The sequence below is a fragment of the Lepidochelys olivacea genome, assembly GCF_965140295.1.
Source record: "Lepidochelys olivacea isolate rLepOli2 genome assembly, chromosome: 12".
NCBI classification, from domain to species: domain Eukaryota; kingdom Metazoa; phylum Chordata; order Testudines; family Cheloniidae; genus Lepidochelys; species Lepidochelys olivacea.
The window spans coordinates 3482669-3494814 of NC_140422.1; the positions used below are offsets into that span (position 1 = coordinate 3482669).

At 49.1% G+C, this 12146-nt stretch overlaps 1 protein-coding gene across 6 annotated transcripts in view; it reads right to left on the reverse strand.

Moving 5' to 3' along the window:
- Positions 1–253: 253 nt before the first annotated feature.
- ST3GAL2 (ST3 beta-galactoside alpha-2,3-sialyltransferase 2) overlaps positions 254–12146 on the reverse strand; it is a 121950-nt gene continuing 110057 nt past the window's right edge. For 4 of the 6 annotated variants that reach the window (XM_084644533.1, XM_084644534.1, XM_084644536.1 and 1 more), the window contains exon 7: positions 8126–11340. In XM_084644533.1, coding sequence (XP_084500659.1) covers positions 11167–11340 — 174 coding nt within the window. In that variant the 3' untranslated portion in view covers positions 8126–11166. The other 2 variants (XM_084644537.1, XM_084644538.1) reach the window with 2 other exon arrangements.

Sequence of the window (12146 nt, forward strand, 5' to 3'; positions counted from 1 at the left end):
GAGTGTCCTGGGGGTCCGAGGCATTTACTTTGAAATAATTACAGTGTTCAGAGCAAGCCAGTAGCCAGAATACCCCAGCTAGGGATAACGGAGCAGGACTTCAGTTCTATTGTGCTAGGTTTTGGATTGGGGCCATAATTAAGGGAGATGGCCAGGGGCAATCATCTTGTGTCAATGGAGGTGAAATGCTTGGACCAGCACAACACAAACCAAAGAGAAAACATTTGCCAAGAATATTTTAATTAATCAAGAACAAAAGTCGGAGGACAAAGATGTTAAAATACCACTGTAGTTTCACCTATAAATGATTCTGAATGGCAATCCAGTGGCATTATTCCAATGACCTACCGGGCAGCTTATGGGAAGCCAGAGTCTTTGGGTTCTGGGGAAAGGATGATTGCAAAGCTGAAACTTAAAGTAAATGATCAAAGGGCACCACGAGGAGTGCAGCCTACAGCCTAATTTGATTCATCACAGGAAACCTCCCCGAATCCAGAGCTGGAAAGGATTGTCAGATTAATAGCTCTTTCTTGTTCCCGCAGGTGCTGGTGGATGGTTGTTGTTAGTTGGTGGAGTGACTTGTCTGGTTAATTCGGATAATGAACGAGACTCTGGCATGCTAACCAGTTCTGCAATCTCTGAGCAGCCAGCTTCCAACTTCTGAGTGGGACAAGTGGGGTTCAGCCACCCAAGGCTGAGCAATATCAGGTCTGGGATACCCTTAGCTGTCCCAGGTTGCATGCGCACTACAGAGGCTAGCCGAGGCTGTGTCTACCCTAGGCTGAAAGGTGTAGGTAACTTACTGAACTCCGTTCATGCTGGGGATTGCAATTATTCCCCATGAATGAGGCATTCCTGGTAGGTGCAGATCATAAGCTAGCGTTACGTCCCTGCTCGCTGGACACACCACTCGTCACTGCTACTGACTGAACGGTTTAGTAAGGTCCTTGGATCGGCCCTGCTGGGCTTGGTCAACGGCCCTGGCGGAGCGCTGGGAAGACGGTCGAACTTGACTATCTAGAGGAAGTAAAAGTCATTGAAATGTTTCCACAGGTGAAGCTGCAGCAGGATGATTCATGGGGCTGCATGTGCCAGCTCAGCCCCCGCCCCCGCCAGCCCCACAGCCGTGATGGAGCTACACTGAAAGCCTTGGACGCCTCTCCATGTGCACGGTGGGGTGCCAGGCACGGGGATGTGCGGGCAGCCCCCTCCATGGTTGTCCTGTCCCCTGCCACATGGCTGGGGGGGAAGAGTGAGGCTATTCAAGGGGGTTTCTTCCAAGCAGGCTGGTCCACCATGGGGTCACCTTAATGCCTTCCTCCATGCATGTATCTGAGCTGCCCCCTGAGTGACACTGTGCTTCTGTCTGTTCCTGTCGCCTGGACCATCCTCCCCAACTGCAGGATGCACTGGCAAGTGTGAGTGCTTGGCCAGGGGTGGGACTGGGAATGAACTGAGACCCCACCTGCCCCGGCCCCCCCAGTCAGAGGTGATGCGCTCCAGAAGCCCGGGGAGGCAGACTTACTGGGATGGCTCATCCGTGGAGGGGAGGCCTGAGCAAGGGATGAAGTGGGTCACTTTGGTAGAGTGGTCCACGAGCATCAAAACTGTTGTAAATCTGTTGGCCCTAGCCAAGGTCTTTATTCAGAAATTCACTTCACCTGCCCGGGCACCCAACCTCTTTGTTAAAAATAAAAATGACAGAAGGCTCTGACTATGTGTTGAGTAGTAGGCCCTAAATCAGGTCACCAATAGAAAATGATATCTGGTACCACTAAGCCCCAAGCTAAGGGGCCGTGTAAGTATCACTCAGCTGTACACAAAACTAGACAGCCTGGGGCATAAAAGCTGGAACACATTAGAGATGGGAATGGAGGGAAGACCACCTTTGGAATGCATTATGGTCACTTCAAGTATCTCATGGCTTTTTGGATGACAAACACATCTGTGATGCACCGACATTTTATTAATGATGTACTCCAGGACATTCTGAACACAGTAGCATACCTGGACAGCCGTGACCAAATGCACCCCTGCATTCACACCCTACACATTACTGCAATAATCTTCATCCAGATTATGCCTTGGAAGATATCATTTGAAAACTAACAATTCACTGGTCAATAGTATCATGATGAAATGTGTAGCATCATTATATATAAAGTTATAAACAAGATGAAATTAGGTCTCACATGTGTTTACTGGACAAGTTTGAGTAAAACAGTGTCTCAGAGACAAAGGACAAGCTTGCACCTCAAGCCAAGTGTCATTAAAGTTCTCGGGCAATCATCGGTCAAGTGGCCATTCTTTGGCAGGAAGGGAGCCAGGAACAAACAGATCTGCATTTTAGCAAACAATAGCATGTCACTTCTTTCACCATGACACTCCTTGTCTCCATCCTCACAGTGGGAATAAAATTTATCTAGGAGTAACCTCAGGAAAATGCTTTTCAAAAGTGGCATGAACTATAAAAGTGAGCAGCAAGATGACCCCCAATGTAGCTCTCCCTCTCTCTCTCTCACTTAAGATGACAAAAGAAACAGACTTTGGAAGCAAATCCTGGCCTGAGAATTTAGTCATCAATGTTACTAGGAACATGTGGTAAGGGACTTCACTTTAAACCAAGTCCAGTTTTTTTTAAGTTTTAGTACAGGGCAGTCTTTTATCTTAATTTCTCTTGTAATCATTTCTGACTCTAATACCCTATAGCTGTACTCACTTAAAATCTCTCTCTTTGAAGTTAAAAGAACTTGTTTTATTCTTTAATTAAAACTAATGCACTTCTGTCATTAAACTGAACTGTGTGGGTTACTCCATTTAAAGTAGCAAACTGTTGTATATTGCTCCTTTACAGGGGCAACAGACCTAAAATATCTGAAATGTCCAGGAGAGGGCTGGACAATGCAAAACACACCGGGGGGGTGGGGGGCGGAAATTTGGGACTAGGATTGTGTTGGGGGTTATCCTACAAGTAGTAACCAAGGCTGCTAGAAGCCTGAGTGTGGTTGGTGTGCTGCTGCTAAGCTGCTGGGTTCAGAGTTCCTGGACCAGGTCTGTAGCTATATACAGACACTGGGTGTGATTGTGAATGACCCACATTTGAAACCACAACAACAGCTCACGTATTAAGCCTTCCTGTGAGGTTTCTGCTGCTGGGAAGCTTAATGCCCTGGGGAGGGAGGGGGCATTTGGCGGCAAATCCTACTCAGGAAGAATTCTGGCTAACAGGTCAACCAATTTGGTGGCCTGGTGATTTAGTCCTTGGGGCCAGCAGGTCAAGCCAACTCTCCAACAAGCATGGGAGGCGGCCACTGAGATGCCCTCCCAGCTCCAAATCCTTGTCAGCCAGCTAGTCAGGCCAGGAGCCCCGAAAGGGACAGTAAGGAGGTGGCCAGATAATCTTACCACCAGGGTCTCACCACCCTCTCTCTTCCCCACTGCCACTGGGCCCCAGTCCCGATTGGCCACCATGTCAACCCACGAAGTAAGGTAGGAATGGGTCAAGGGAGGAAATCAAGCTGAGAATGGCAAGCAAAGCTAATCTTGCCTTGCTAGGCTGCCTGCAATAGTTTTCTTCTGGAGTGCCATGACTGAACGAACAGCCACACGAGAGTAGCAGCAAGCAAAAGGCAGGGACCAGAGTAGCTCAGCTGTGAGCACATTAGACTGAAGGTCCCTGGCTCAGTCCTGGGCTTTGGCATGCCTCTTCCATCCAGGGTGTCTTTTGCTGGTGATGCATTTTGGGGGAGTGCAGCTGCGCCCTTTTAACCAATGAGAATTCCTGGTCCCCAGCTCCAGAGCAAAGGAGAGTGTGTGAGCATATGCTTCTGCACCTCGGTGGCCCACCTGACCTTTCTTTCTTGCCTTGCTCAGGAAGGCGAGGAAAAAGCAGCTCTCCTTCAAGCCAGAGTCAAATCGGCAACCTACAACTGACTTCTCAAGCCCCCTCTACAGCCCTCCACTCTGCCAGCTGAGCTATCAAAGGGCAGCAACAGCAGGTTCTTCCAGGTTCGCCCAGAAGCAAGTGGAGTTTCTGTCGTTTAGTGGTTATCACATTTACCTAAAATGCAAAAGGGCCCCAGTTCAACACCAGACAAAGCCTCTCACTTTTTGCAGCTCCCTTTGCTCTCCGAGGAGATGTGCCCCTTTCTGCCGCTGGCTTGTACCAGGGATTCCCGCTGCATGAGAGACAGCAGTAACATCTGCCTGGGCAAGCTGGAAGTGTTAGGCCGGTCACCTCTGCGAGGCTTGTGCATTGGCCTCCTCTGCCCTGGGAGGCTAGCTCCTCCCGCTGGCTCCTTTGCTCCCCTTGGCAAAGGAGGAAGTAAGGCAGGCTGGGGCGAAAGAAGCAGGTCACCATGAGGAAGGCAGGGCAGAAACTAAGCGCCTCCATGAGGCGAACGGGGCTCAGTCAAGTGCCACCGTTCCTTCTGCCATAAGCTGTGGTGGTGCGGTTGGGCCCAGGGAGCTCGAATCGTGTTGCTGCCTCTTGATGGGCCAGGGAGGGCGACTTGGTACCCAGGAGAAGAAGGGGGGAAATGGGTGGAAGGAAGAGGAAGCAAAGTAGAGTCTGAGTCGGCGTGGCCCAGCACTCCTTTCTGGCCCAGCTGGGTGCTCCCTAGTGGGCTTGCGGGGCTGCCTGCCAGCCGTGGGCACCCGTGATCCAGAGGGAATCGCTGCTCCTTTCTGGCTGTCCCGGGGCCCCATTGATGGGTTGGGAGAGGGCGGGGGGACTGGCTGTGAGTGAATGAGCTCCTGGAAGCCCCAGCCTGCCCCTCAGGGGCCTGAGTCTTCTGCTTCTCCCCTTCCTTGGGAGCACCAAGTCACAAGCCTGCCCAGCATGTGCTAAGCCTGTGTGTGGGGAGTCTGCTGCTGGTGGGGGGCAGGGGGTTATTTGGGGGGAAATCTTGGAAAGAATTCTGGCCACCAGGTCAACTCATTGGGTCGAATGGAGCAAGCTTGTGGCCTGGTGACTTAGTCCTGAGGGCCAGCAGCCCATGTTGACTTACCTGCAAGTGGGGGAAGTGGCCGCAGAGGCTTGCCCTCCCAGGCCCTGTGCCCCAAATCCCTGTTGGCAAGCCCCTCAGGCCAGGAGCCCAGAGTGGGCTGGCAAGGCGTTGGCCAAATCCTCATCTCACAGCTGTGGCCCAGCACACCTTCTTCCCCTCTGGAGCTGACCAGACGTCTAACTATGGGGGTGAGGAAACAGGTCAATCTGAGGAAGACAGGCAAAAAGCTAACTTGCCTTGCTCAGCGTCTTGAAATTACTCCTGGGGGAAATCTGCATGACTGCGCACCCCCAGAAAATGCTCCCCCCGGCCAGCACCCGTCCCTCATCACTTGGCTGTGGCTTTGGCTCAAGAGTGACTCAAAGGGAAGGCTGTCAGCTGGTCCTGTCCTGCCATGGCTGGTCCTCAGTGCAGACCAACTCCCAGCCCTGTGGATCAGAGATGATCACAGCTCAAGGGGCTGCAGCTGCAAGGTAGTGACAGCAATGACTGGTCTAACAGGACAAGTGGGTGACATTTGGTTGGGGTTTGAAAATCAGCTCTGCGGGACGGTCAGTGATCCTGAATGATGGACAGTGCATGTCTGTCAGCTCCATTGTGGTCCTGCAGTGGGATTGTACAGAGACAGGACATTGAAAAAAATCAATTGTATCAGCTGTGAATCATAATCAGGTCTCCCACAAAGCACGGTAATAGTCTACTAATGAATTACTGATGCTACCACTAAGCCACCAGCCTTTCCACAGCTTATTTGCGGTCTCACTGACATAAGACATGCCTATATTTCTCTCTCAAGAGTGGGAGAATCTCCTACACTGGAGACAGGGCTCAATCCCCAGCCCATGCAGAGAAATCGAATTTCTGTACAGCTAGACCTGGAATAGCAACTGTGGGGAATTTTTTGCTAACATTTCCTAGAACAGACAAAGCCTGAAAACGCAGAAGGGATTTTGCAAGAGAGAAATTAGAATTTGGCCAGGAATAATTCCCTGGGTCTTATGGAAAGTAATTTCTAACATTGGTTGAATAGCATTTGTGTTATGGACAAAGTGAACAGCTCACTTTGCCTTATAAAAAGATACCAGACTATTGAATGAAAACTGTTGAATTTATGTTATTCATTAAATGTGCAGTAATCATTTCAAAAGGAATCAAATCCCCAAATAAATTAGAACAGAGCCCTCTGGGTATTTCCTCATACTCTGTATTGTTGAAGTAGCATATATTTATTACAAGAATTGGAATGGCCGACCTAGCAGGTGTTATGATAGGATGGTTTAGGTGAGTGTGAAAAGAACTTGTGAGATTGTATTCTTAGGTATATTGGGTAGGAATTAATGTATGTAACGCTTTGCATGGAGTATGGTAAGGCAGGGGTTTTCAGGCCCTACCCAGCAGATGGACCAGAGAAGGCTAGCGTGAAATCAGAGCTTTGGCCAATCTGACCATCTTTCCTCATTAGACTAGTGACTTCCAGCTACTGCTCATCTCCAGATGAAATACCATGCAACACCAGAGGCCTAAGGTACACAGATGCCAGGAGAAGGAACAGATACAGATTTTATTTTGTACAACATAAAATAAACCCCATTTTTCCAACTGTGGCACATGAAAGAAAACAAACCCCTTCAATACAGCAGAAGTGCGCATAATACTGAAACCAGAGGGCAGGGGAGAACAGGCACAGCTTTGCAGGCTGCTTACAATAGAAGGAGAGGAACAGAATGCTTCAGATTAAATCCTTTTATTAACAAAAACAAAACAAAACAAAAAAAAGTTTTAAGACAGTCGTGTGTAGAAGTAGCAAAGTACACAGAGGCTATCGGGAAGGCTGCCAAGCTGCTTTTCAGACTGGTTTATAGGAAGAGTGGATGAAGACAGGGCTGGACCATAAGTCACCTTTACTAAGAGCCAAGCGCTGCAAGGCATCCGGAAGATGACCGTAAATTCAGTAGGATACCACAGGACCCATGGGTGCACCACAGAGGAACCCTCCATTTCTCCAGATGGTGGTAGGATTTTGGGCTCCAGTCCACCAGAGATGCACGTGAACAGCCCCACTGACTCAAATGGAGCAGCATGAACCTGAGCATATGCAGGAGGAATCTATGCAGAATTGGGACCTTGGGTCGTCTTTCAAAGTTCCTCAAGACTGAACCACCCTGGACCAGCCATGAATTGACAAACTTGCTCTCTGCAGCTCCCAGCATGTCAGGGCTGCTCCGATCCCAGCATGTCAGGGCAGCCCTGACTAAGTGCAGAGCTATTTCTGAACTGTTTTGATCGTGATGGAGATAACAAACTGGGGCAGTCTCAGCTGAATCCAAGCTGGTTCCACTAGTCTCCTCTCCATCTCTGCTCCATTCTGGAAGGCACCAGTGCACCTTGCCCATAGCCTCTGTGTAGTTTCCTCTATGTACAGTACAGTGGTATTTGTAGAGAATGGCCTCCACATTCCCTTTTCCGTGGGGGTGGGTTGCAGCATGCTCATGCAGGCGTTTGTTGGCCAGTCTGCCAAGGAAAGAAGTGTTAGCAAGTCCTTGTAGCAGGGTGAACTAAAGATTATTTTCCAAGAACTAACTGGAAAATGGAATAATTCATCCTCCTACAGGACTGGCGCTTGGATTCGAGACCGCATGGAAACATCCCATTTGTTGGTAGGGTGGCTCCTGTCACTCCTTGATTGTCAAGCCAGTCCTGCCTCTGCCCATGAGCCAGGAGTGAGACCAACCCTTCCAAAGACAGCAACTGGATTTTTAATCAGGTGCTTCTCTCATCCCGTTGCACCAGCCAGCACCGAGAGCAGCAGCAGGTTTGGAATTGCAGCAGCAGCTCCAGAAAAGGCGGCATCTGGCAGCATCTCTACTCTCCCCACGAGTGGCATTTTTCAGCTAACCCCAGCACCTTGCTCAGATTTGTTTTTAACATGGCAGCATGGAAACAATGAAGGAAGCAGCCAAGACTGCCACTAAAAGCAGACATCGACATCCTGGCATGGTTCGTGAACCCCAGACACAGCATGGTCAGTGGGTGGAGTCCAGTATGCACAGACAGTATGTGATTCAAGGCACTCTTTGGTGCTCATGGTTTGTTTTTTATTTCTAAAAAAAAAAAAAAAAAAAAAAAAAGATACAGAGACTGGGCTTGCACTAAATCACGTCTCCCTCCCCTGGTTCCCAAGAAGAGAGAGGTGCAGAAAGAACACAGGTTTTACTGTCCTGTCAAACACCCCAGCATGCAATGACTTGCTGACTTTTGGTTTCCAGTACACTATTACAAGCCTCAGAGGGTCACTACTATGGAGTTACCTCTTTTGCCCTTGATTATCGAAAATGACTGCTTGGCAAGCAGGTCATGTGATTGCATGACATCACAAGCAGAACCTTTCGTTTTTAAAAACAGCCTCAGACCTTCACCAGCCTCACTTCTTTAGAGCCCTGTAGACTGAAAACAAGAGCCATCTGTTTGGCTGCTGTAATAGGCCCAAGAACGTACATTTCACAACTGCAGAAGAAACCTCAAAAATGGGAGAGATTGCCATACAGAAAAGTCACAGATACAAAAAGAACTCCCTTTCCCTATCATAATTTCTTTAAATAACTATTGCAAAAAGGAGATCTGGCCACTCTGGGCCCTGTGTCTCCCAATACCACACAATCCAACTATGATACAAACCAGAATAAATTATTCCATTCTATACTGTTTGGCATGATTGCATTTTATTTAATTAATCAGATTACCTACCTGAAAAACCCAGCCAACCAAGAAATAAGAAGCCATTCTCCTTTGATTTAGCTAATACCTGTGAGAACATTTCATAGCTGCAGGCTTTGCTCCCTAATGGAACACACCCCAGTTTGGACCAATCCCCCCAAACAAACAGGGAAGCCTCCTCTATAGTTGGATGAGGTTATTTCACTCTCTCTTTGTATCATACCGCTAGGCCAGGAGCTCTCACTTAACTGTGTCTGTCGCCTTAAACCCCACGAAGGCAGAGCGCAAAGCAGGGACTGGCTTAGATGGCTTAGGTTGGGCTCCAGTCCAGTGGCATGGTCCAAGTCAAGCTAAAATGAATGCACAGGAAAGGCAGGACATCCCTATTGGGTGAGAAGAGTTAAGGGTACGCAAAGAGGTCTCGGCTTGCGAAAGGGATCCTGTGAAAGTCAGTGTATGAGATACTCCTTCCAGTGGTTATAAGATTTCACAGAAGCCTTTCCCATTACCTTTAACTCAGTCTCCCGCCCAAAGGCCATTAGTCCACGGATGAGTCAAATCCTAGAGGTCAGTCATGATTAAAAATGGGGCAAGCTCTTCTAGATTTGGGCCGTCTAGATTTAGTTTTCTATTTTTAAAGACACTTCATTCACCAAAGTCCTAAGTGTTCTACAATTTGCTCTTTCATCTTGCAACAGAAAGGAAATCTATTTTTTTCTTTATCTAGTGTGCAGAAGCACCCCCAGCCCAAGCACTAATGTTGTGATCTCCATCAAGGACGGCCCCCTACCTTGATTCAGATAGCTTTCAGCTGGTGCCTCCCTAGCAAGTTCTCTACAAATCCATCCTCCCAGCTCCTTTCTAGTCTTCCTTTGATGCCCACCAGCCAATTCTCACTACCTGTCCCAGCTCTCTCTTTGCAGGGGCAAATTAGCATCAGCAATGCTGAGAAGCAGCCATCTAGAGAGAGGAGAGTCTCTGCCCATAACATCAGCAATGAGATCAGCTGTCTATCTGCTAGGACAATCCCTTCGCCACAGCTTAGCAACTAGCCATTTGGCTGGAAGTTGCCACCACAGCTTCATTCTGATGTGAGGATGAGCTGGGCAATTTACAATGAACCTGGAAAAGCAGGATCTTACTCAGCCACGGGCCACCACTTCCCTGTCATCATAATTGGTAAAAACACCGGCTTCTTGCAAAGACAAGGACTGCTTGTTGCAAGAACATGCTCTGGTGGAAGAGATAATGGAGGCAACACTTGTGGGGGAGGGATTGGTGTGGGGCGGTAGGGTGTGGTTCTAGATTAGAGAATTCCCCCTTCCCTCTCTAAACCCTGGTGGGGTTGGGATGGAGATGGGGAAGCGGTCTAAGACACAGGCTCTTCAGATTTCTTAGCTGCCTTTGGCATGGCTTCTCTTCATACCAGTCAGTCCTAGAGCAAGACACTGCTCCTTCTCACGGGAGTAAAAAGGCAGACTCCAGGCTTTAAACGGAGGTTCCCCCTCTTTTCCTTTCCTCCCACTTATTGAGACTAGCTCCCGACAAACTTTAACCACTGACCAGTCTCAGAAACTTGCAGTCTGCCAAGACCCTACATCAGAAGCACCCAAATGCTGCTTCTCCACCAGGGCAGGGTCTTCCTCCCTCTTGATGTTTCCAAAGGCTTTAAAATCCTCTGCTCAGCAAGAACTCTTCTCAGCAGGCTCCATTCCGAATGGTTTGGACCCAGCTGGCTGTCAAAAAGCCAAGAACCGCCCGACACCTCTTCCTCTAACTCTCTCATCCCCTCCCTTTGCCAAGCTGGAACTTTCCCAGTCAAACTGATTGTGCTGACACGCAAAAGGAATTGACTGGCTGCTCAGCATTTTGAACCAGATTGTACAAAATAAAGTGTCACTGGAGCCTAAAAGGAGACATTAAAAAAGGCGACGTTCACCTGGGTGTTTCATGTAGAAACCAACCCATTCCATAGGGTCAGTCAGGGCTAAGCTCACAGGCTAGTGTCATTGCACTGGGAGATTGGGCCAATGGGGAAAAGAAAATCTGATTGGTCGAAACATGCAGCTTGCCTTCAGCCTGTGGCCATGATTGGTTGGGCTTTGTTCTGAAATTATCAGGATTGGTTTTAAAAAAAGAGCAGCATTTGGTTTGACCATGAGGAAAACCGGGCTGGAAGCCTCCAACGTAACCAGGGGCCGGTTTTCTTTGTAAATCCTTTTCATCCGAAAGTTTTAAACAAAAAGAAGTTTCCTTTTCTCTCTAAACATGATTGGCCGGCAGAACCAAGTACCCCCACTTGGCCACTGGTCAGGTGGGTCTCAGAGCGAACCCTGTAGCTCATTGTGATTGGTCGGGGATCTGTCACAGCAAGGCCTGCGACAGCTGTCCCGTCACTTGAAACCTGATTCTGAAATGAAAGCCGAAGACAGAGCCCAGAGCATCAGTTGCCGCGGTAAACGTTGATCTTGCTGGTTTTCACCAGCATGTCAATTATGTGCGCCTCAAAGTCTGCATCGTGCACTCCGGTCTTCCGGAACTCCCCTGCGTAGCGATTGTTCTCCCAGTAATGGTGCCAGTTGCCCCGGCTGTCTGCCCCGAATCCAAAGACATTCACCTGCCGCCAGAGATGGGGGAACACCAATTACACCAGAGCTGGGCAGGAAGCAGCACGGGGCAGGAAGGTGCATTGTGGGTTTTTCTGCCTGCCTCTGACACATCAGGCATTAGCCAAGGCTGGACCCAGGATGCTGGACCAGTGCCTGATCCAGCCTGGGAAATCCTGCACTCCGGTGTAACATGGGAGCTAACATGGTACATGACAGCAATCTACTCAGGGAAGCCTTTCTGTGCACCAGGAATTCAGAGTCATCATACTGAGATATGTGCGGACCATCGGACAGACAGAAGTTGATCCCACAAGCAACCTCTTTGCTCCAATTTAAAGTCTGCATAACCCTGGATATGCAAGGCAGGTCACGAGCACGGCTTCATTCTGTAGTTTGGTGAGGCATGTCAGTGGCATGGGCTAGAATTAAGGTCTCTCTAGCTTTTAAGATTGGGTCACAGTTTGAGAGTGGGCACCACTGTGCTACGTAACACTGTGGGAGGGGAGGGGGGGAAGGTGTCTGGCCTGGGTCATGCAGGAGGTCGGACTAGATGATCGTGGCCCCATTTGACTCGGGATCTCTGAAACACGGAAGGTTTTGTCTGCATTTTGCCTGACTGAAGAGATTCTAAGGGGCGGCTAAGGAAAGGTATCAAGTGGCCCAGTGGACTTCAGATAAACCCTGGGAAGAAGCTACCCAAAGCACAAAGCAGAACTCTCAGCCCAGCCCGAGTAAGAAGCCCTGCCACCACTCCCGGCAAATCACCACCACTCCCAGAGGGAGCTGATGCTTTCCCCAGAGTAAGGAAGCCTGC